General features: G+C 44.4%; 3 protein-coding genes and 1 non-coding gene across 4 annotated transcripts; all 4 read left to right on the top strand.

The window, feature by feature from the left end:
- Positions 1-18065: 18065 nt before the first annotated feature.
- Positions 18066-18368, top strand: nad4L (NADH dehydrogenase subunit 4L). The gene has a single exon. It carries the CDS (start codon positions 18066-18068, stop codon positions 18366-18368), a length of 303 nt encoding a protein of 100 aa, YP_010438348.1.
- A 174-nt stretch (positions 18369-18542) lies between these two features.
- On the top strand, positions 18543-19139 carry atp4 (ATP synthase F0 subunit 4). The gene has a single exon. The coding sequence runs from the start codon at positions 18543-18545 to the stop codon at positions 19137-19139; it is 597 nt and encodes a 198-aa protein (YP_010438347.1).
- Positions 19140-20904: 1765 nt separating this feature from the next.
- ccmC (cytochrome c biogenesis C) lies at positions 20905-21657 on the top strand. Its single transcript has one exon. The coding sequence runs from the start codon at positions 20905-20907 to the stop codon at positions 21655-21657; it is 753 nt and encodes a 250-aa protein (YP_010438346.1).
- trnG-GCC lies at positions 21644-21714 on the top strand. Its single transcript has one exon. It is a non-coding gene; the product is annotated as a tRNA-Gly (tRNA).
- The last annotated feature ends 451 nt before the right edge of the window (positions 21715-22165 follow it).

Genomic DNA, 22165 nt, shown 5'->3' with positions numbered 1-22165 from the left:
TGGCAGGGAAGTTCTTTTAGTTCGTAACCTGTAATGAATGGACTAAACCTGGTTCAGATAGAACACTTACCGAAATTCCCTTTCTTGTTGAGCGAACCATAACTCCCTTAGCACATATCCCTCCCAATCGCCGAGGGCTAGCAGCGAGTCCCCTCCGTCCGGCCGATGAACAAGAAAAACTGCCATTTCCGTACGCACATAGGCCTACTTCCACCTATCTTTCATGTGTAAATTCCATCTCTTTTTGTCAAAACCATCTCTCTTTCCTTCTTTTCCAGGGAGCCCCTCCAGCAGTTGCAGTTCTACTTCCTGCCAGTGGGAGAGCATTAGATGAGTCAAGGGGATTTGAAAGCTTTTCAGTCTATTGGCAAAGGCGGGATTATTGAATGAAAATGGGCAAGCAGCAACTAGATCAGATTGGAATGCTAAAGCCTTCGATCGAGAAAGAGTGATGATAAGGACATCTCGTGTCAGTGCTTATGCTTCTGCCTTTCCCTCAGGGGTTGTTGTCCCGGCGGAATAGCTAGGGTCTATAGTAGCGTTCTATACGATCGAATAGGATCAGGGCAATAGCTAGGTAAGAGCCATTAATCGTCATACCGAGGATACCATAGATAGCAGGCCTCCCAAGGATCTCTTTGATAAGAGTTTGAAAAGTGATACCGTAGATAAGATTAGTAGGACTCTCAGTTCTGCCAATCTCCTCGGTCTAACAAGTTAAGCTTTCTAAGGGCCTCTTCTTACAAGTGCTCCCTTTCCTACCGAGCGAACAAGCCAACAAGCTTTTTGTATACATGCATTTCGAGCCAGTGATAATTCCTCTACTTATTTATTAAGTAATTAGTAATTGAATCTCCTCTATCGGCCCGTCATGACACTAAATAAAAGAGAATCTTTTTAGGTCTGAAGGGTAAGCAAAGGCAAACGGGATATCTTCCTGAAAGTAAAGAAGGTTCTTTTTTCATAGCATACTCTCTTCGGCTAGCCAGTTGGAGTTGTAGTTTTCTTTGATGTCATGCCAGACTAGCATAATCTAATCCCGCAACCTTTGGTCGAGTAATCCCTTCCTGGGTTACAGTTGTAGTGGCAGCCAAGTTTGCTTATATGGTGGCGAGTTTGCTTTGTTTTATAGCTTTGCAATCTCTTAGCCAGGCCAGTGACACCATTAGAAGGAAGCACTCTTTCCTTATCCCTTCAGTAAGTCAAAGCAGTTAAGTCAATTCAAGAGAGTGCTTTTATCTCATATGAGAAAGCAACGGGATAGGGTCCGGGGCTACAGCAGGGGAATTAGTTTCAGTCCTAAGAAAAGAAGAATATCTTCTCGGACAATTTAGTTTGAAACCCTTGCCTTGAAAAGCAGGGAATCCCAGGTTGATTTAGTGTGACCACTTTGGGGACTTCCTTCTTAACTTTTCCTCTTCATCTTACGAGTCAGAACCCCTGTGCACATAATAATTTCTTTTCCTGCAATATCAAGGAGAATGATAAGTAGTAAGTGGAGTGAATAATGCGCGATAGCTGTTATTTAAGCAAGGTAGTTTATCGAAACGGAATTGCGTGGCTCTACAAACAAATTAGAGTTTTTCTTTGAATGCGTTCCGCTCCCTCTCCCTCTCCTATGGTCGAGTGAGTCCCTACCTATGGTCGAGCTAGTTTACTAGCTTACTTGTTAGAGTAAGGAAGTTTGCTCCGCGAACTATAGAAATTCTAGCCCCTTACGTGTGTAGGGGGCCGGCAGGCCGGGTGCACTACTGGGATAGTTTACTCACTCGACTGAAAGGAAAAAGCTTGCTTCGCTCCTACTGGTACTATTTCTGTGCCTTAGCTCGTAGTTGTGTTAGCTGTAGTGCTGTCATAGACTGGAACAGAGCTGCCGCATCTCCTACATCTTTGTGCGGTACGCGAGTCTAGCTGACCCTGAAATTGCCGGGTTTTCGGTATCTATATGAAGGGTCAAAAACTTGACTTTATTTTTTTACAGAAAAACACGGGTTTTGATATCGTGAGATACACTAAATCACATAGGGCATCGGGATGTTCAAAAATGACTTTCTCTAGCCAGAACTTTTGAGGGTTCCCCGCTAGCCTCTCTTTTTCACAGTTGGTGAAGTACCTACCGATTTGTGGAACTACGAGACTTCTTTGCCTATGGGATTTCCAATTAAATACTAAGACTAATACTAGGCTTGGTGAGCAATATCATCTCAAGCTTTCACTTGCTGCCTATGCCCGGCCCTTGGACATTGGATGGGAGCCCACTGAATACCTGATGCTCGTGGGTTCGACTCTCACTTGGATGCTTTCTTTGCGCTTGGCTGATGAAACCCCAAAAACTTCTTTGCCGAAAACCTTAGTTTGGGTACCTCAAGGTCATGGTAATACCTAAGAAATTGAAAAAGGGGCTATTTATGATGCCCGTCTGCTTCCGCTTCCGCCTTTCCTTTTGCGTCTCACTACTTGAAGGAATAAGATTCAGTAACTGGATTAGATAACTTTACAATAGATATGGCACCTCTGTCTGTTTCTTCATTCACCTTTAACCGATTTTGCTTGGCTATATCATATCGATCGCCCCTTGCTGCACCACCTATCTTTCAGAAGTGAGACGCACAAAGATCTATACTGATTTAAGAATCGCAGCACGACGAGTGAGCACATCCAAGTCCGGAATTGAACCTGCTGATATCGCGTCGGCGGAGTGCCCACAACCGGGCAGGAACCGAACCCTCCATTCTGCCTGAAACTCGTCCTCAAAATAGATCTAATTGCACTTCACGCTTCGCGTTCTTTACGTCTTTTGGTCCGGGGGTCGTGGTTGGGTCTAGAGAGAGTGTGACAATTAATTACACTGAAGCATTCGGGCAAGGAAAGTCAGAGCTAAATTCCGAAGAAGGTCAGAGGGTATAAAACCAGAACCAAGTCTTTGAAGTTTCGTATCTTGACCTAATGTCGGGAGAATTGGCTTACCGTGCCTCCACTGCTGTAGTTGACGTTACAGCCGGATCGGTTCATGCTTTGGCGAGCAAGCGCTAAAGCCCGCTTTGGGCTGACATTGAGTGGTATCATACATCATCCCCTTCCTTATAATAGAAAAACTCAACAAGGCTCGACGCGAAGCACAAAAGCGCTTTAAGGCGCATTAATCAGGCTTTGAAGGTCACACAAGAAGGCTATTCGACCGACAAAACGTAGGAATTAGTGCGTGCTGAAAAATGGACTTTTCTTTCTATTCTAAGTGAAGGGCAGGAGAAAGAATCTTGCATCTATCTCGAGTTGCTCCCTTAAGCGATCTATCCCCTTGTGACGTCGAGTTTGCTCTATTCTCTTAGCTCGGGCTCCTATCAAGCTTCACTTCGCGCATGATAGCGGCATTATTGGGGAAGGAAGTCGCTCGCTAGTGCACCTTACCCAAGGTGCACGTCGCTAGGTCAATTCATGCTTCGACGCACTCCCGCCTCGTGTTTTCGACAAAGTGTTGTGCCATACTTCGAGAATGACACGGTTCGGAGGTCATTTATTTGGGTGAAAGCTCCTTCTTCCAATCCCGTAGAGAGGCCTGGAAGAATTGATTGAGAATAACAAGACGATTGACCCATTTTTTCATCTTAAATAAAGACATCATGCCCTAGACGCGAAGGTGAGTAAGAGACCCAGGTGAATTCTGCGAAGATAGAAGAGCGGACTTCTGAGGAGACTGGAAGCCTATAAATAATAGGAATGGCGAACTGGAACCTCATCCTTCAAAGGCTTGGTGTATATTTGTCCTATTCGTAACGACCCCGACCTTGCGTCAGGGAAAGTGGGAAAACCCCTAAGACTCTACGGGCTGGGCGGGCCTAAAGGAGCTTATAAAATTCCACCTATGTAGTGACCCGCATTCAACAACGAAGAGTCTTCCTTCTTATCTCCTTCTTTGGAATTTCATTCTTCTGCATTTTTCCCACCCCCTTCCTTAACAAGATGGCTCGGAGCAAGCAAAGTCTTACGCTATATACTATGCTATGATATTTGATAGCGCAGAAGGGGAGTAAGCACACAATGAAATAGGTGGAGAGTCCATTTTCTTAATAATGCCCAAAAGCCCTATAGCTCTTCGGACTAAGGCGTGACCATAGGATCTCACAGTGTCAGAATGAGTTGAGGACGGAGAGTCAGTCGGAGGGTACTGGAGAGGAAGAATTTAGTTCAGCCCCTCAAGGTGGACTCGAAAGAAGGGTTTTGCCGGGGCCGGACCAGGAGATGAAGGCGAAGTTGATTCCCATATCCTTAAAAGGCGCTTTATCTTCGACGTTCTATTCTACTGTTCTATATGGATTTTAAATGGTCAAAGGGTCTCCTAACCTAATAGATCTCATTCAAAGCATTCATAGGTCTCACGGAACTCACCTTGTGCTGCTTTCCCTCTCTTGGAGTGGAGCTCTCAGTTGATGAGAACTGGCCTTGTGCTTTCGCTCCATCTCCCGGTGCCATACCTTTGTCTTGAACCTGTTGTCTTTTACCAACTCCCCTTATAAAACCACTAGTGGGTCAGCGGGTCTCTCGTCTATGGAATGGCCAGCACCTACACCCGATTCCTAAACTCCAGCTCCTGCTCATGAAAGTTAAGATTTGGATGTCCACCCGGCTGAAGGATCCAATAGTGAATTCTTCTTTTCTTTACTCAATGCTGAAGCTGGTTCTGAAGGATCAAATAGGTCATGGCTTGGGGAGTCATTGAAACCAAGACTTTCGGCTTAGTGTATATTAAAAAGAACAGAGGAAGGAGCCTAGAGTATTCGGCCTAACTCACAGGCAGATCTAAAGGCTATTAAATAGTCGCCTAAGCAGACGATGGACGAGACTCTGGAAGAGTGGCTTTCTGCTGAGGTTGCTTCTGACGGGCTTGTGACCAACTCGGTAAAAACCCCTAGTGAAAACTATGTCTGTATGTATAGTATAACCGCCGCTTCAAATCAATTGAATCAATGCAAGCAATGCTGTTCCCACATGCCTATTCATTCCTATTTGGTTGGATTCCTCGGTTCATGTTATGCCTTAGATGGAATAGCCTGTTTTTCTAGCTATTAGTTTCTAAAGATTAAGACAATTAACTCTTCTTTAAACCAGTTCCGGGGGCAGTTACACTGCGCCAGACCCCCCAGTTCCACCAAATTAAGAATATCTGTAACTACCAATATATTTATATTACTTATATTTCTAATACCGGTAACTAAGATTTATATTTATCATACCTGTAACTACCCCTAAAGAGAATGACAATTAGCAACTCATAACTCCCTAACTGCTATAACTCTTAAACTGCTATAACTCATAATAACTCTTCTAACTCATAACCCCTTTAGTTTAGTTCCGGGGGAGTGCCCCCAGTTACACCCCTAACTAAAAAGACTTTTAATACCTAATAATACTTTACTGGTAACTAATTAGAATTCTATTAATAATAATAACGGCCGTAGGGGGAATATCAATAATAATAAGACTTTAACTTAACCCCGTAGGGAACTAAAAGAAAAGAGTGAAGCTATGAGGAATAAAGTAACTCGACTGCAAAGGAGAGGACTTCAAACTTCTTTTTTCTTAAAAGATATAGGATTCCCCAACAAGGACAAGAAATAAGGATGTGCCTAATAACAGTAACTTATATTTATCATACCTGTAACTTAAATTAATTGAGTTACGAGTTCGAGTTAGCTTTCTAGTTTATAAGGGAGTTCTAGGTAGGAACTCTGCATAATACCTAATTAAGAGGGAACTAACCTAAACTTAAGGAAAAGAGTTATAGGAGTTGATGGCAGTTACACTGCTCCCCTAACTTTAAATCAGTGTTAGTTTAAACTCAATGAAAACCGCAGTCTTTTTAAAAGATAACTGATTCCTATTTAGATCATTTACCGCTGTTTTAAGGCCCTTTCTTTGTAGGTCAGGTGGCTTACCCGCAGGTGGTTAAAACTAATGGCCTGGAGGAGAGGGTTATTATATCATTAAATAACAGTAATACCTAATTCATAATAACGGTAACTACAATATTAATAAGACTGTAACTTCGCCCGTAGGGAAAGAGTTATGAGTTAATGTTGCTAATTGAGTTCGAGTTAGGGTTAGGGTTTGAGTTCCTAACCAAGAGCGGTTCAAGAGAAAAGAGTTATGAGTTATGTTTCAAAGAAGGTGCATATATGTTCGCGAGGCTTGGCTTCTTTTCTTAAAGCGCCTCAAGAAGTCTCGAAGGATAAAGATTTGTAAGAAAGCGGACGTCGTTGACAGCTAAGTAGTTGCCGGTCTCCTCTACTTCGCTTCTGCTGCCCTCTTTAAAAGACTTATTTTCTATCTGGTTATAGAAATCGCTTTTCCAATCCCTCGTGAAGATACCACCACCAGTAATGAAGTTGTTCTCCTCCCCTTGCCGTAATATGGAATGGTGGTTGGGACGGGGTCGACCTCTCGATGCATTGCTTGGGTCTTCATTGGGCACTAGTTGCGCACTAGCTCTTCGGTGGTGAATAAAAAAGTGTCAAGTGATGGAGTCTTTCGGAGGTGTGGCTAGCTCTGGGTCAGCTGTAAACTCTTGTTCAAGGAGTGAGGCAAAAGGCCAAGGCGAGAAAGACCCGGGTAAATGCTCTTTGATAAGATGGATCTGTTTAATACGAATAAGCTGTTCTTCCATTCCTCGTGTTAGCCAGGAAGTTCGAATGGCGCTTAGTGGTATAGAATCCGATCTTTCGGAATAGAAATAGAATAGGCTCTTCTCCTTTCCTTTAGTTTGGCGAGATAGGAATTGTCTCTAGAAGCCTTAGGCCGATTAGTTAGACTGATCTTTGTGATATAGCTTTTGTGGTCTTGTTTAGCGATTGCGCATTGCCGTGCTGTCTTCAACAAAGATCTCTGCTCTTTTCCTTGATGCGGAGAAGATATAGTTCTTAGTTAACCCCCTGGCCAGTTAAGAGAGTTCGAGGCATAGCCCAGGTGCTTTTAGCGAAGCCGGAATTCCATTAAGGTAGTTCCGCCGAGGGTGACATCACTGGGGAAGAAGAAGAAGAATTCTAGATCGAATGCGACTGGGATTGAGGCGAAGACAAAACCTTTCGGAAAAGCGAGTCAGTCTAGTGCCCCTCCACCGTCTTTCACTTCCTCAGCACAAGCGCTAAGCGATAATAATTCCTCGAAAGAAGCATATAGTTATGTTATAGGTGCAGGGGGTCAAAGGGCTTGGGCAAAGCAAAGCTGGCAAGGCAAAGCATGAGGGGCATACGGCATTACCGGTCGAATAAGCAGTGATTCCTGCTCGGCACTTGCTATAGAAGAAGCAGCAGTTAGCTCTAACACGGGACTGAAGTCACTTCAGGGGTTAGCTCTGCAAATGTTGAAAGAATAACGGCAGCTAATTCATCCGCATCTGTTGGAGGAATGGTGGAAGGGATCGATCCGGTGAAAGGCCAAGGCAATAAAGAAGAAAGACCAGGCGCAGGGCATAGTACAGAAAAGATATTCCTGATTCAAGTCTTGGAGGAAGGTTAAACTAGCTCGACCATAGGTAGGGACTCACTCGACCATAGGAGAGGGAGAGGGAGAGGAAGATTGATCAAACTTCCCAAGGGGATAGGAACGTACTGAATCAACGGGCAGGCAGACAGGACTTTAGCGAACGAGCAATCGGAGATTCCCGCTATTCAATCTCCTGATCTACGACCAACCTTATTCTTGCTTTAGCGAATCTAGCATCAGTAGCTGCTCTTGAGACAATGGCCAAGAGGTACTTCTACACCTTAAGCAGCCTTTACCTTCCCACTCTGACATATGTTGAATTAGAGATCTCTTACCGACAACAAACCAAGTGAAGCAGATTTGCGTCCTCCAACTAAAGCTTCAAGATCGGGCAGCTCTCACTTTAAGCCTTGCCCGCTGCTTTTATATGTATGGAATATAGGTAGGCACTAAATAAGATCTTTGATTGTTTCTACATCCTCCGGGTAGTCACCTCAAGATTCCAACTCCTCAGCGCGGTCAGTATCATCTTCTTAGATCGGATCAGCTACGTCTTGGTGAACAAGAATGAAAGCAGCGCCGAGAGAACCCTCATGGACTAAATAGAAGGACCTGCGGGGCGTGCCAGTAGCAAACTTCTCAAATCGATCAATTCCGTGTTACGCTCAAGGGAAGGCAAGGACCCGCTTCCTAGAAGAAAGCGACTGGTTCAGTTTATTAAGAGACGAATACTCCTAACAAAGAAAACTCTGAAGTGAAGAACTACTCATGTCCACTCAAACAGCTCAACTCCGGGACTCTCAAAGCTTGTAATAACACTTTTCGTTCTCTTCCCACCGCAGGAGGCGGGGCTTTTTCTTTCTATCAGTTTCAAATCAAAATAGATATTGATCTGGGCCTATGCCCATTACCCAAGATTACTATTCAACGCAAGAAAGAGGCGCAATAGCATCTTTCTAATATAAATTAATTCACATTCACCTTTTCCGCTAGCTGGGAGCAACTGCTTGGACTGGATGTACGCCTTTAAAGAAAGAAAGTAGATAAAAAGCTACCACTTCAGAGTGTACGGCTATCTCTCAGCTTCTGATCCCTGCCTAGATGAAGAAACGAGTGTCCATAAAGAATCATCAAGTAGGGAGAGGTGCACTTAATATAAGCTAAAACGAGAAGGCAATTCAAATTTGAAGTCAAGAACAAGAAAAGCTCATGCGAAGGTTAGACTAAAAGAAACTTTCCCGTCCTGCATATATTAGCAATGCTCTATTCCCAATGCTGACAAGAACACGCGTTGCAACTAGTAGAGTAGATTCCCGAGACCGCTGTCATTCCTGCTGATCTAGCTTCGTATTCTCGCCACTCCGGGGCATAAGATAAGAGCAATCCAGAGGACTCCCAATTCCAAAAAGTAGCTATCAATTAAACCAACCCTTCTTCATTAAAAGAGGCAAGCGGATTGTATTTATTTATTTATTTATTGCACTAGTTCCCGAAACAAACCGTTCCTGATGTGATGACCGCAAATGTATCCCGACTCGCTGAGAGTGAAACAGCCGACCTTTCTATAGAAAATCTATAGAAGAACCTTGAGCTTTGAAGCAAGTGGTCTATGCTAGCTCGTTTTCGAGAGGAAGAGTTTGCTTTTCGGCTCATGCTATGGTATCGGAATGCCTCCCATTAGGAGAAGTTGGATCAGAAACTTATTACATGCCAGCGCTACTGCTGTAGTGGGAGGCGAGGTCAACGGTAAGTGGACGAGAACCAGTAGATAATTCCACAACATCCACATTAGGAATGGAAAGACCTGGGCTGCTAGTGAGTGCAATGGGGAAAGTTTTCTCTATTCATAGTAGGTACGACGACCCCCCTCCCTTAATTCGAATACGTAACATGATCTCCTTCAACCCGCTTTTCTGCCTATGGCCGAGTCATAAACTATATCTATCACGGTGGAACTCTCAAAAAGCACTTTTCTAAGAACTGAGACCTGGAGCCTTCTTTCCCATCATTCAAAATACACAAAGTGTATTATAAATTGCACCACGAGTAGTTCACTACCCCTCTTCTTATGGTGTATCATCCGCTTAAATATGAATGGTAAAAGGAAGAGCTACCTCTCCCATATGCGTCTCAATTTCTTTCATCTTTCCCTCACCCACCGGTCGAATCTAAGGTGCTTATAGCGCCTGGTCAACTACCTACTTCTCTCTCGATTTGGTTGATCGCAAGCAAGCTACCTTAGCGCAGCGCTCACACCTGAATATCTCGTACCGAACTGGCTATTACGACCTGAGCTAGCTTGGATTGACAGTTCATTCCTGGCTGGAATCAATGTCTCATTTTCTTTTTCTTCGTAAGGAGGATCCCCCTTCTATACTATCTTTTGGTGGTCTGTATAAATGGTAATGCTATCGAACCCCGAGCATCTTCTTTTTGATCTGCAAATGGAAAAAGGGGAGGGCTTTAGCCCACCTATTACAGAAGAAAGTCTTTCTCTAAAGTTGCAACCTAGGATCCAGCTATGAAAGAAGCCGGCTTTACAAGCTAAAAGTGAATAAACATCTCTTCTAATTGGGATACCCAGGAGTGCCTCCACATTCTAAGAAGGTGGAACAAACTCAACCATAAAGAATACGAAGTGGGCGAGAATGAATATGAAGCAAAGAACCCGCTTCTAACCTCGTTTAACACCATGCTTCCTCCGAAGCTTTCATCTGAGTAGTCACTACGCCCTACCCTATCGCTGAGTCTTTGGAAGCGGTTTCAGTATCATTTCCATCCTGACTTATTAAGAGAAATATGCGAAGATTCCATCTGGAGCCGAATCACTGAACAAACAAGTGTTTCGGAGATCTTTGACCAATCCTTTCCTCTGGATTCATTGTCTGCTTTGGATTTTCTCAATTGCATCGACCTTTCTTTTTCTAGGTGAATCAGATCTCAATCTTTTTTCTTTCATATTAATGGTTCCCAGCGGCTTCTTTGTTAGTAGTGCTATTAAATCTATAGATTGAAGGGCCCCGCCCGTCTGCTTATCCGTTTCTCTGATCCGTCTGTCGTTCCTCTGTAGCATGCGGTCGAACCTACTTTAAAGATCCTGCAGCCCCAAACGCTGCTATGGCCTTCTTGCCGTGAAAGTGAGGAGAGCTTAGAAGCAGCATAGCCTCGAACCAGGATTGAGAGTTTTTCTTCATCATCAGCAGCCCTGGAAAAGACAATGTTCGAACCCGGGGATCTTTGATCCTCCGCCCAATCTTGACTATAACTTTGGTAGTGACAGACTAGCCCATATAAGGTACAACCTAAGACGGAACTATTTTCATCGAGATGTATTTTATGTCTTTTTAAAGTTCGCCAAGGCGAATTCACCCGCTTTCTCGCTGTTGCAGAAAAGGAGGATGCTCTAACTGAGAATTCAAGGAAGACTTGTTCCAACGCCCATTTCTTGCTAATGATGTGATGATAGAAGCACTCTCTCTCCTTTTTCTGTTTAGCCATGACAGACACCTTTATGTATGCCATTTTGAGACACCAAAAAGGAACAGAGGCTCAATCTAGATTTGTCACAACTACCAACTACCTCGAATTAAACCCAAGCCCCTCTTCTAGAGCTGTCGGAACTAAAAAAAAGAGAAGGGCGGCTCTTCAATTACCGGGGTACATCTTCATTCGCGATTCATGATAGATCAAGGGACTGACATAAACATACACAAGCGGACTAGCTTAGTCTTCTTTCTTTACTTTATGATTCCTTATACGGTCAACACAATCTGAATCGTTCAGAGCCACTTTATAACGATTGCATTTTTCATGCTTGACTAGTACCACAGTCTATGCATTGCCTTTTATCGAGAGAAAGACCAACCATCAATCACGAGATTTCTTGTTCTGATGTCTAAAACGTGCCAATTAAACTACTAGCAAGCGCTCGGATTCTTCTGATGTGCAACATCTACATAGGAAAGTTTCTCCCTTAACAGAGGTGTCGTAAGTCGCCTCTTTCTACCCCCAAGTAAGATAGTTCAATCACTTTATTTGATAAGCAATAAGCCTTTTGCTACAGCTCCGGAGCTGCCAGCTATAACATATTACACCTACCTATACCTATTAGTTAACGGACGCTTTCACACCGTTGGTTGCTACTATTCATTTCATACTCGACGAGACGATCCTATTGCCGGTGTAGTAAACGAAGACGAAGCACGATCTTATTTCTTTTATACTTCCTTCCGCTTTCGACCTTCCCTAATCATAATTGATTGATCTTCCAAGCCACACGCCTTCATCCATCCCAAGTTGATTAAGCAGTCCCAATGCGAATTGAATAACACTAACCCTTTGAATGTTTCAGTTGCTAATGGGGCAAGAATGAAAACTAGGGGTCACACACCTAGCTTAACAATGAGTCTGCAGAACTATCAGTGGGAGACGGCTTTTTACATATTACCAGTGACTGGGTGTGAAGCTTTGCTGGGAGCGGCTTGGCTAAGAACATTGGGAGACATTGTCTGGAACTTTGATAAAATGACAATGAGATTCGGAATTGGAGTACAAAGTTACAAGGCATTCTGCCGCATGAATGCTAAGTTAGTAAGCTGCAAAATCATGACAAAACTGCTCCATCAAGAAAGAGAGGCGCCGAATCCTTGCGGGCAGACCGGTCAAAGCCAAGTCCAGACGAGCTGGCCAAAAGGCATAGGGCCAAGGCTGAGCTGGCAGGCTCATCTCACTTATTGTGTGCTTTGTTGGAATAGACTGACATCAAGGGAAAGTGCACTTTATCTCGATTCCTCTCTTTCTACAACTCTTTCTTTCCAACCCACTGCTCAGCCCCCTCCAAACTATGGCATCAAGGTCGGAAACCCCAAGGGTCGGGCCTCAACCGATCTACTGATAAGGTAAGGGGAAAGACAACTGAATAAAGAGGTCTATCCTATAAAGACGGGCTAGAGTAAACGCCAAGCGCTGGCCCATTAGTGGGTTCAATTCCAGCTTGCCTTTCATTTTCAATTGTTAGAGTAGTCTCGAGCCGCGCTCTTCTGCCATGCGAAGGGAAGATCGGATTGAAAATGGCTAGCGAACTCAACCCTTGCGGCAAGAAAAGGACTCAATAGCTCATAGCCCGGGTGTGGCTCCCCTTTATTACTTCTCTTACTTATTATTTATTGGCCTTGGCCCCCTTTGGTCCGAAATAGCCGTACGCACTCCTCCATATCCCACTCTGGAGGTAGGGCCCAAGAATCCTATATTTTTTGTTGAGTGGAAGTAGGAATGGAGTGGCTCATGCCAGACCTGAGAGATCATCCTACTTATCAGCTAGTTATCGGCTAGCTCAATCGCAAATCGGGCATCCCATGATATATTCAGCCAGCTTGTTAGCTCAGCCTCTTGCAGACCCTCGGGACTCGCCATTCTCACTTATATAGGATTCCATTTCGTCTCCACAAGTTAGCCTGTCTGCCTGCAAGGCCCAATCGAAGCAGATTGTCCCCGACCTTAAGGGTTCCGGATAGCGCCCCTTCACTTGTAGTTTCGCTACTCTAGGACATCAACACCAACTCAGGCTCCAGCCCTAACTTCAGCTTTAGATTCAACTTAAAATTAGGTACCAGCCTTGGCCTAGGCATCGGTTTCCTTCTTCGTAGTCTTCTTCTTCACAGTTTCCCTCGGATTCGGCATAGCCTTCTTCAGATTATTCATCCTTGTCTTCGTCTCTGTCTACCAGATCGGATCCAATCAAAGCAGTTCGTCCCCCTTCTCAAGTTCCGGAGGGTGGCTCTTCACTTGGTGTTCACTATTCTTTTGTATTGGCACTAACAATGGCACCGACTTTAACTTTGACTTAGTCCTCCGCTCATGAATCTGGCTATCTCAAGATATCCGGATTCCATTCCTTTCTGATGCGCCTTATGTTTCCAAAAGGTAAGACTTTCCCCTTCCAGGGTGACCCCATTTGCCCGAGCCCTAATCGAGGAATGGCAATCTCGTTTCGGCCTGGCCTTGTCTCTTCTCTCTGAAGGCTGTTCCTATTCATATTCAAATTGTTAGATAGCTTCTATCTTTCAGTTTATATCTTTGGTTCTCGAGGTTCTCAAGTTTCAATCCAGATGTAATGGATTGTATTTCACCCTCGCGATAATAGCTATATGGGTAAATTGCTTGACGATCTATCCAAAAGGAGCCGTGTCCATGCGGTTTTCCTCTCTCGCATAGAGCCAACCTTACTCTATGTGCTGTCCTGGGTGGGCTACCATCCTTTTCCATTCCACTACCTTACATGTTAGCTCGTCTCTGTCTTCGTCTTTGTGTCTGCCGATTCAATTGATGCTGCTCGTCCGGGCTCGACGTGGATCCCTATTCTTATTCCTAGTTCCACCTTCTTGACATAGTTTCCGTCTCTTGAATACCAACTTTCTGCAGGGGTGGATTGAGCGGTGGCAACGTCCGAAAGGTATGATTTAGTAGTAGATGGCCCCTTCCCTTCCGTGTTTGAAACGGCTTAAGAGCGCCTCGCCTTGGTCGGCGAGAAGAAACATAGAAAAGAAAGAAGGTATGAAATCCTTAGCTCCACCACGTGTTAAGCATACGAGAATTGAGACTGCTACCAGCCCCGGGAATTCCATAGCTGTTAGCTCTGACCCCATCCAAGGTACCTTGAAATGACTAGGAGCTCGCATGAACCCATATCAACCCATCTTCAATCAAGAGAACCGGAACTAGCTGGAAGAGAAAAAGAAGTAGATTAGGACTGCCTTTTAGCATTAGCTGGCGGGGAACTAAGAGAGAGTTCAGCAGGAAGGGAAGGAAATCTTCAACTTAAACTTCAACTCGCGTAAAGGGAGAAAGAAAAGAACTGGAAATGCATAGGATATACTCGATTAAATTATGAATGAAAATCGCAACTACTGGTACAATAGATACATACGGGTACTACTGGCCCACTATCGCTAGACGGAATGACACTCTTGTTATACGGAATCACACTAGCACTCTTAGCTCTTTAGCTATTACGCTTGGTAGTAAGGCGAGGAATGATAGCAAGAGTGCTTTACGAGAAAGAACCCTTTACCCTTTTTCTCTTTGACCTTGACCTAGCCCTTGCTTTGCTCGTTTGACACCTTGACTGGCTAACTAAGAGACTAGTCCCCTTTCTGGCTGGAAAAGTAAGTAGGTGGGGTGTTGAAAAACTTATCCTTCAAGTGAAAAGAAAAAAGTGCCTGCTTAATCTGCAAAGGAAATAGGATAACCTTAGTCCAGGTGATAGTACACTCCATCTTTCTTTCCCATTTGAAAGAGTGCTTCCTGCGCTTGCCTAAGGGACAGAGACCGCTGGACTGGGATTAGGATAGGGTTACACAAGGCCTGACCTTAGCATTCCAATTAGATACCCCTTTAGATACTCTGCTACATCAACAAGAAAGAAGAAGATAAAAAAATGATGTCTCTTGCTGAAGTGTTTGGGAACATCAGTTAGACCAGACATTGAGCCTATTGAAAGCACAATTCAATTCCTGCTCCTAGACATTCAGATTAAGATAATAGTGAGAGCGATAGACAGAGAAGTATAGAATGCTATTGTTTCAGAATCCAACACTTGTAAACTCATATCTCCAGGGACGGAGGTACCTTAGATTAGAAGCCCATACATAAGGACAGGGACTGAGCTTAGGACTGCAGGAAAGAGGATAGCCACTAGGCCAGCTACTAGAGACACACACACTAAAAAAGATATGGGGAAAGCATATTCTCTAGGAGAAAGAAAGACATCCATCTTGGCTGACAGGGCTGACCCTGACTCTGATGCTTGACTAGAAATTATACTTGCTTCACTTGAAAGTACAATTTGAACTTCAAGGCTTTAAAGGAAAGAGACTTATAGATTGGCTTGAAAACTCCCCAGAGATAAAACATCTTAATTAGAAGAAGAGGTCTTTCTTGATCCTGGAGAGGTAAAGATTGAGACAGGTTGTCAGAGTCATTTCTATTGCTGCCTAAGAGCCCTACCCCTACTTAAGATATTGCTTGAAAGGCGTTGGTTGAGTGACTGCACTTGCCCCTTTGACTGCTGGATTGATTGACTTTGCCAGCTTCAAACCCTACTGTTCTAAGGATAAGGAAAGGGACTGAAAGGGGATGAAAATATAGCTCATATTCTTCTCTTCCTTAGACCCACCATCTATCTAGTTAGCCTCCTCGGTGAAAGAAAGGGAAAGAATTTTTAATATTAGCTCTTCCGGAGCACTCTCTTAGCTTAGCTATCTACTAGGGAATCTTATCTAAAGCCTACGATATTTGACTTCTCTCTTTTCCTTGAGATGCTTCCAGTGCGCTTCAGGGGTTCTCGAGTCCGGGAAAGGGGAAGGACAGAGAGGATACCATCTAAGAAGGACAGGGAGGAGACCGCCTCTAAGACTACTCTCCTGGATGAGAAAACTACCCGAGGGCTCGAAGTGAATGAAGAATGATTGAGATGATAGCTAGGATGAACTTGAAAAGATCACAGCGCATTCTTTCAAAGAGAAGAAGCGATTCTAGCAAAGAGAAGAAAGTCTCAAAGAAGCCATTCGTAAACCTACAACTGACTTACTACTATCTTCTTATAAGACAGACTGGGAGACAGAAGGGAGGCTCTATTCAACCATTCTAAAAAAGACTGGCTACCGTATAAGAAGAAAGAAGAGACTGCCTACTGCTTTGAAAGCGGCTTGGAAGGAAGGAAAGACTCCATAACCAAAAGGCAAAATATTCACCAAAGCTCTCAGTGTCAAGCGTTTTGAACTGTTGAGGACAGGAAATCGTACAGGCCCAGAAGCTCATAGGCCCACGGCGCCTATTGATAGAACGAGTGGCTAATTCCTTTGGTTGGATTATCATCCTTCCTCCCTGCCGGCTTCCCCGGAGCCATAGGTTGGTGACTTGGCCGTGCTAGTGGCTGCAATGGCCTCATCCTGGGCAACTAGTTGAGGCATATTCCACTTTAGTTATCCCAACGCTTCGCAACTAGTCTGATAGCGGAGTGAAGCTTAAAGAAATTCCATTCCTTTCCGTGCCGTGCCGGTCAGCTAGGCCCACTAAGGCTAAGTGATAGAGTAAGGTGCGAAGCAAAGTCATATCGTAGTCAGTTAAGCGAGATGGAATAAAAAAACGAAAAGAGTTATCCCGAGATGCATGAATAAATTTCTTTCTCGATGCGGATCACAGCCTAGTTTCGTAGCCAAGGGGCGAAGGGAAGGTAAGAAAGATTATTACCCAAAAAGAGCAAGCCGACCCTCCATTTGGGCGCGAAACAGGAAGGGTCCGCAGGAGAAGAGGGGCCAGCCAACCCCTATTATCACCGCGGGTAGACCCGATACACGGGAACCAGCATTCGTGGGACATACCCATATTCTGTAAGAAACAAAACAGGCCCTTAGTGCTTAAGATATGGAGAAAGAAGGTTCTGAAAGAATTGCAGTGACTACGCTGCCTTGCCACTAACGGTTTCGGGTGTCCAGAAGGTGGAGCAACAACAGTTGACGGTTTACCCGACTCTCGATCAGCAAGCGGACTGGAATCAGAGTGATAGGGCGTACCCCAACCAAAGAAAGATGAAGGAAGTGAAAACAGAATTCCACGATTCATATGAAAGGCCGCTACAAGACAGGCAATTCAAGTTGCGGCTAGGGGAAACCTTGGATAAGGGGGAAACGTGGCAAACTGATGATTGACCGAAGCGGACGAAGAGGCGATCAGAACTGAAGCTAAGGATAACTGAAGTAGCAATAAGAACTTTGACAAATCATGAACGAGGAGCTACGCCCCGAATATGCTCTAAGGTGGGGACAAGAACGAGCATGTGAACGAAAGTATGAAAATGCGAGATTTTCTACTGAACTTATGGGCAAAGGTCGGCTTTGGACTCCACGTGTAGTCGGTGCTCCGTCCCCCAGAGGAAGCCCCCCTTTCTTTTTGGTTGTAGTCAGACACCTAACCGTTCAACCTCGTAGGCATCTTTCTATTAACCAAATCTGATACCGTCAGGTACGGAATGAAATAAAAGGACTTCTTCGGCCCCTGCGCCTAGTGGTGCTTTCGGCTTGAAAAACCACGTGAGTGCTCTTATTGGACCAGAGCTTTGGCTACTCCCTGTTGTCTTTGAAAGAAATTTACTGAAACCTGATGCGCAGAACCCTTCGTACAAAAATGAAAGATCAATCTCAGGCCCAATTGACTCATCTTAGAAAGGATTTGATGAGCCAGTAAGCTGAGCTATCAATGCCCCACTAAAAAGAGATAGGGACGGAGCTCCACAGTATACGGCCCCGCTGTCCCTAGTTGTTCGCAGGTGAATGAGAAACAGGGATACCCGTAGCTCACTGAAGGAAGTCAAGATAGTAGGAAGTTGAAGAGAGAGTGAGCTCCTATTAGAAAAGCGAAGACGGGACTCGGACTCAACGAAAATGAAATCCAATTTAGGTCAGACTCGAGAAGAATCGTAGTTCAGATTCAAGTAGGTTCAGTAAAAGATGGAAGAATTTTGAGAGCTGAATTTCGCTTTCTTAGTTATTTATAACATTTGAATTTCTCTTACATTCTACGTTTCCGAAATGGATCCTATCAAATATTTCACATTTTCTATGATCATCTTTATTTTAGGTATTTGGGGAATCCTCCTTAATAGACGAAATATTCTTATTATGTTAATGTCAATAGAATTAATGTTATTAGCTGTGAATTTGAACTTTTTGGTATTTTCCGTTTCTTTGGATGATATGATGGGTCAATTATTTGCTTTATTGGTTCTAACGGTGGCAGCTGCGGAATCCGCTATTGGGTTAGCCATTTTCGTTATTACTTTCCGAGTCCGAGGGACTATTGCTGTAGAATTTATTAATAGCATTCAAGGTTAAACATGACTCCTAGAGAATTACCAAAATACGAAGTCCTCTTCTTTACTTTTTATTTTGACTTGGTTGGCAGGGGATCTAAGCGATCACGAGCGCGTCCGATTCAAAAGTTATTTCACAAATTATTTATCCACAGCCCGCTCCGCTGCTGAGGGGATAGAGATAAAAGCTTTCATAATGAGATTTACTTCCACGAATATGCATGCTAGAAAGATGCTATTTGCTGCTATTCCATCTATTTGTGCATTAAGTTCGAAGAAGATCTCAATCTATAATGAAGAAATGATAGTAGCTCGTTGTTTTATAGGCTTTATCATATTGAGTCGTAAGAGTTTAGGTAATACTTTCAAAGTTTTTCTCGACGGTAGAATCCAGGCTATTCAGGAAGAATCGCAGCAATTCCCCAACCCTAACGAAGTAGTTCCTCCGGAATCCAATGAACAACAACGATTACTTAGGATCAGTTTGCGAATTTGTGGCACCGTAGTAGAATCATTACCAATTGCACGCTGTGCGCCTAAGTGCGAAAAGACAGTGCAAGCTTTGTTATGCCGAAACCTAAATGTTAAGTCAGCAACACTTCCAAATGCCATTTCTTCCCGTCGCATCCGTCTTCAGGACGATCTAGTCACAGGGTTTCACTTCTCAGTGAGTGAAAGGTTTGTCCCTGGGTGTACGTTGAAAGCTTCTATAGTAGAACTCATTCGAGAGGGCTTGGTGGTCTTAAGAATGGTTCTGGTGGGGGGTTCCCTTAAGAATAAAGAAGACGAATAGAATCTAATTCATGTTCATGCTAACAGAAGAGCGGATCCAATACCAAGACGACTTCTTTCTCAGGAAGTGCAGAAAGTACTTGAGGAATTTTGGGATATCATGCCCCACGAGTGAGTTGTTGCCAAGTGCCCCTTAGGAGGGGCAGTCTACCACAAGATCGAGTTGGAGCCTGGAGCCAAACCCCCTTTTACTTAGACAGGGGCTGGGTTTAGCGGATGGCCCCCCCAACTAGCATCTATTAGTTAAGGGGTTTGGTTGAACTCAGAAAAGAATTTCAGGAACTCATTGGGGCCTATTTATATTCCAGCCTCCAGGGCAGGGTTTCCCTATCTTGCTGGGGGGGAGCCCCCGTTTTATTTATTCCAGAAGAAGCGGTAGCCATGTGCATTGATTATCGGGCGCTCAACAAGGTAACCTAACCATCAAGAACAAGTATCCACTTTGATTGCAGACTTCTTCGCCCTAATCAATAAGCGCGAGATACTTCTCGAAGTTGGATCTGCGGTTGGGCTACTACCAAATGCGTATCGCGGAAGGAGACGAGCCAAAGACGACCTGTGTGACAAGCAAGCAACCTTACTAATAAAGGGGCGTTTTATTTGGTTATGCCTTTTGGACTCACCAATGCCCCTGCCACGCTCTGCACCCTCCACAATGAGCTATTCCACCCGTACTTAGACGACTGGTAGTATACTTTGATCGTGGGCTATAGCTATCCGTTAAACTACCACGTTAGCCACCTCCGGACCGTTTTTAAGGTATTAAGGAAGAATCACCTCTATGTAAAGAAAGAGAAATGCTCCTTTGGACAGACGGAGATCCTATTCCTAGGGCATTGGATGGGCATCAGAGCCATCGAGGAGTGGCAAGCACCTACCAAGGTGAGTGAGCTAAGATCTTTTTTAGGGCTCGTGAACTATTACCGAAGATTCATCGTAAGTTACTCGAATAGGGCTGCTCAACTAAAAAATATCCTAAAGAAGGACGTACGGACCGATCATGGCACTGCACTGATCGGAAGAGTGTCAAAGAGCTTTTGAGGACCTAAAGCAGGCATTGATTGATGACCCCGTATTGCAGTTGCCAGATCACACTAAGCCATTTGAAGTACACACCGATGCGTCAGACTATGCCATAGGCGGTGTGCTAGTATAATAAGGTAACCCAGTAGCATATGAGAGCCGAAAGCTCAATGAGACCGAAAGGCGTGGTCCAAGAGAAGGCAATAGTGCACTACTTGAGAACGCGGAGGCGGGTCACGATTTGTGGTCAAGACGGATAATGTGGCGACGAGTGACTTCCTGGCCCAGAAAAAACTCGCGCCGGGACGATGGCAAGCAAGACAAACTTGCCAAGTTTGATTGATATGGTGCTAGAGTATAAGCTTGGACGGACCAACCAGGTCGCGGATGCCTTAAGTAGGAAGACAGAGCTGGCGGCATTTAAGAGTGAGGCAGTGGCAGCCACCAGCAGGGTCACGAGTACCCTACCGCGTCGTATTCGAGATGGGCTAGGGACCCGCGAGAAGCCCTTTGCACCAAGCTAAGGAATGCAAAACTCGGCTTGGATCAAGGATGGGCTCTTGGTCACAAAAGGGAATCTACTCTTTTTTCTTCCAAAACCTTTCTTTTTTCGGTATGCCGCTCCGCGAGCAAGGAGTGCCGCGCACGAGCGGAGCGAAAACAAAGCAGGAGAAATCCTTTGATTGCGTATTGAATATAGATCCATGTCTTTCTTGTTCCACTAGCTAGGACCAAATTCTCACATGTCCGTTTCGTTATTACAACCTTATTTTTTGATGTCAAAGACCAGAAGCTACGCGCAAATTATCATTGGATCTCGGGTGTTCTTAACAGCGATGGCTATTCATTTAAGTCTTCGGGTAGCACCACTAGATCTTCAACAAGGTGGAAATTCTCGTATTCCGTATGTACATGTTCCTGCGGCTCGGATGAGTATTCTTGTTTATATCGCTACGGCTATAAACACTTTCCTTTTCCTATTAACAAAACATCCCCTTTTTCTTCGCTCTTCCGGAACCGGTACAGAAATTGGTGCTTTTTTTACGTTGTTAACCTTAGTTACTGGGGGGTTTCGGGGAAGACCTATGTGGGGCACCTTTTGGGTGTGGGATGCTCGTTTAACCTCTGTATTCATCTCGTTCCTTATTTACCTGGGTGCACTGCGTTTTCAAAAGCTTCCTGTCGAACCGGCTTCTATTTCAATCCGTGCTGGACCGATCGATATACCAATAATCAAGTCTTCAGTCAATTGGTGGAATACATCGCATCAACCTGGGAGCATTAGCCGATCTGGTACATCAATACATGTTCCTATGCCCATTCCAATCTTGTCTAACTTTGCTAACTCCCCCTTCTCAACCCGTATCTTGTTTGTTCTGGAAACACGTCTTCCTATTCCATCTTTTCTCGAATCTCCTTTAACGGAAGAAATAGAAGCTCGAGAAGGAATACCAAAACCTAGTTCACTCGCCGAGTCTTTGTGCATCCATGGCTGAATGGTTAAAGCGCCCAGCCGGGGCGAAAATTCGTAGGTTCGATTCCTGCTGAATGCACTTGGAACGTTCAGTTCAATCGCTGCTCACGGAATTTAAACATATAGCTCACCCTTATAGCTTATGGGGCACTTCACTCGCTCAACACTCGTTCAAAACATCCACTCGTTCTTCAGGAAAGAAAAGGGATAGATGACTGAAAATCCCGCTTAGAGATCGCAACAATAGTCAGAGTAGGAGTTCCCATCCATCATTTCCCCCGTTTTACCTTCAAATTACGGCGTCGGATTGAAACCTCCATTAGATTCGGCAACTAAGGACGAGATTACCATAGGCTTTTATGTCCCTAATGTTCTCCTTTAATAAGGTCGCCTTGACCGGGCTGGGCTCTTCACCGTATAACCTTTACCCGAAAAACTGGAGCACAGCTATACTTTCATCGCTTTCACTAGAACCAGAGTCATAGGGGCACTTTTTTGTTTTGCCTTCCTTAAGTCCAGGAGGAAGGACT

Source organism: Prunus mume, mitochondrion (assembly GCF_029339155.1).
Source record: "Prunus mume mitochondrion, complete genome".
Lineage (NCBI taxonomy): Eukaryota > Viridiplantae > Streptophyta > Magnoliopsida > Rosales > Rosaceae > Prunus > Prunus mume.
Note: the sequence above shows the minus strand (reverse complement) of the source record. Positions and strands in the feature narration are given on the sequence as shown.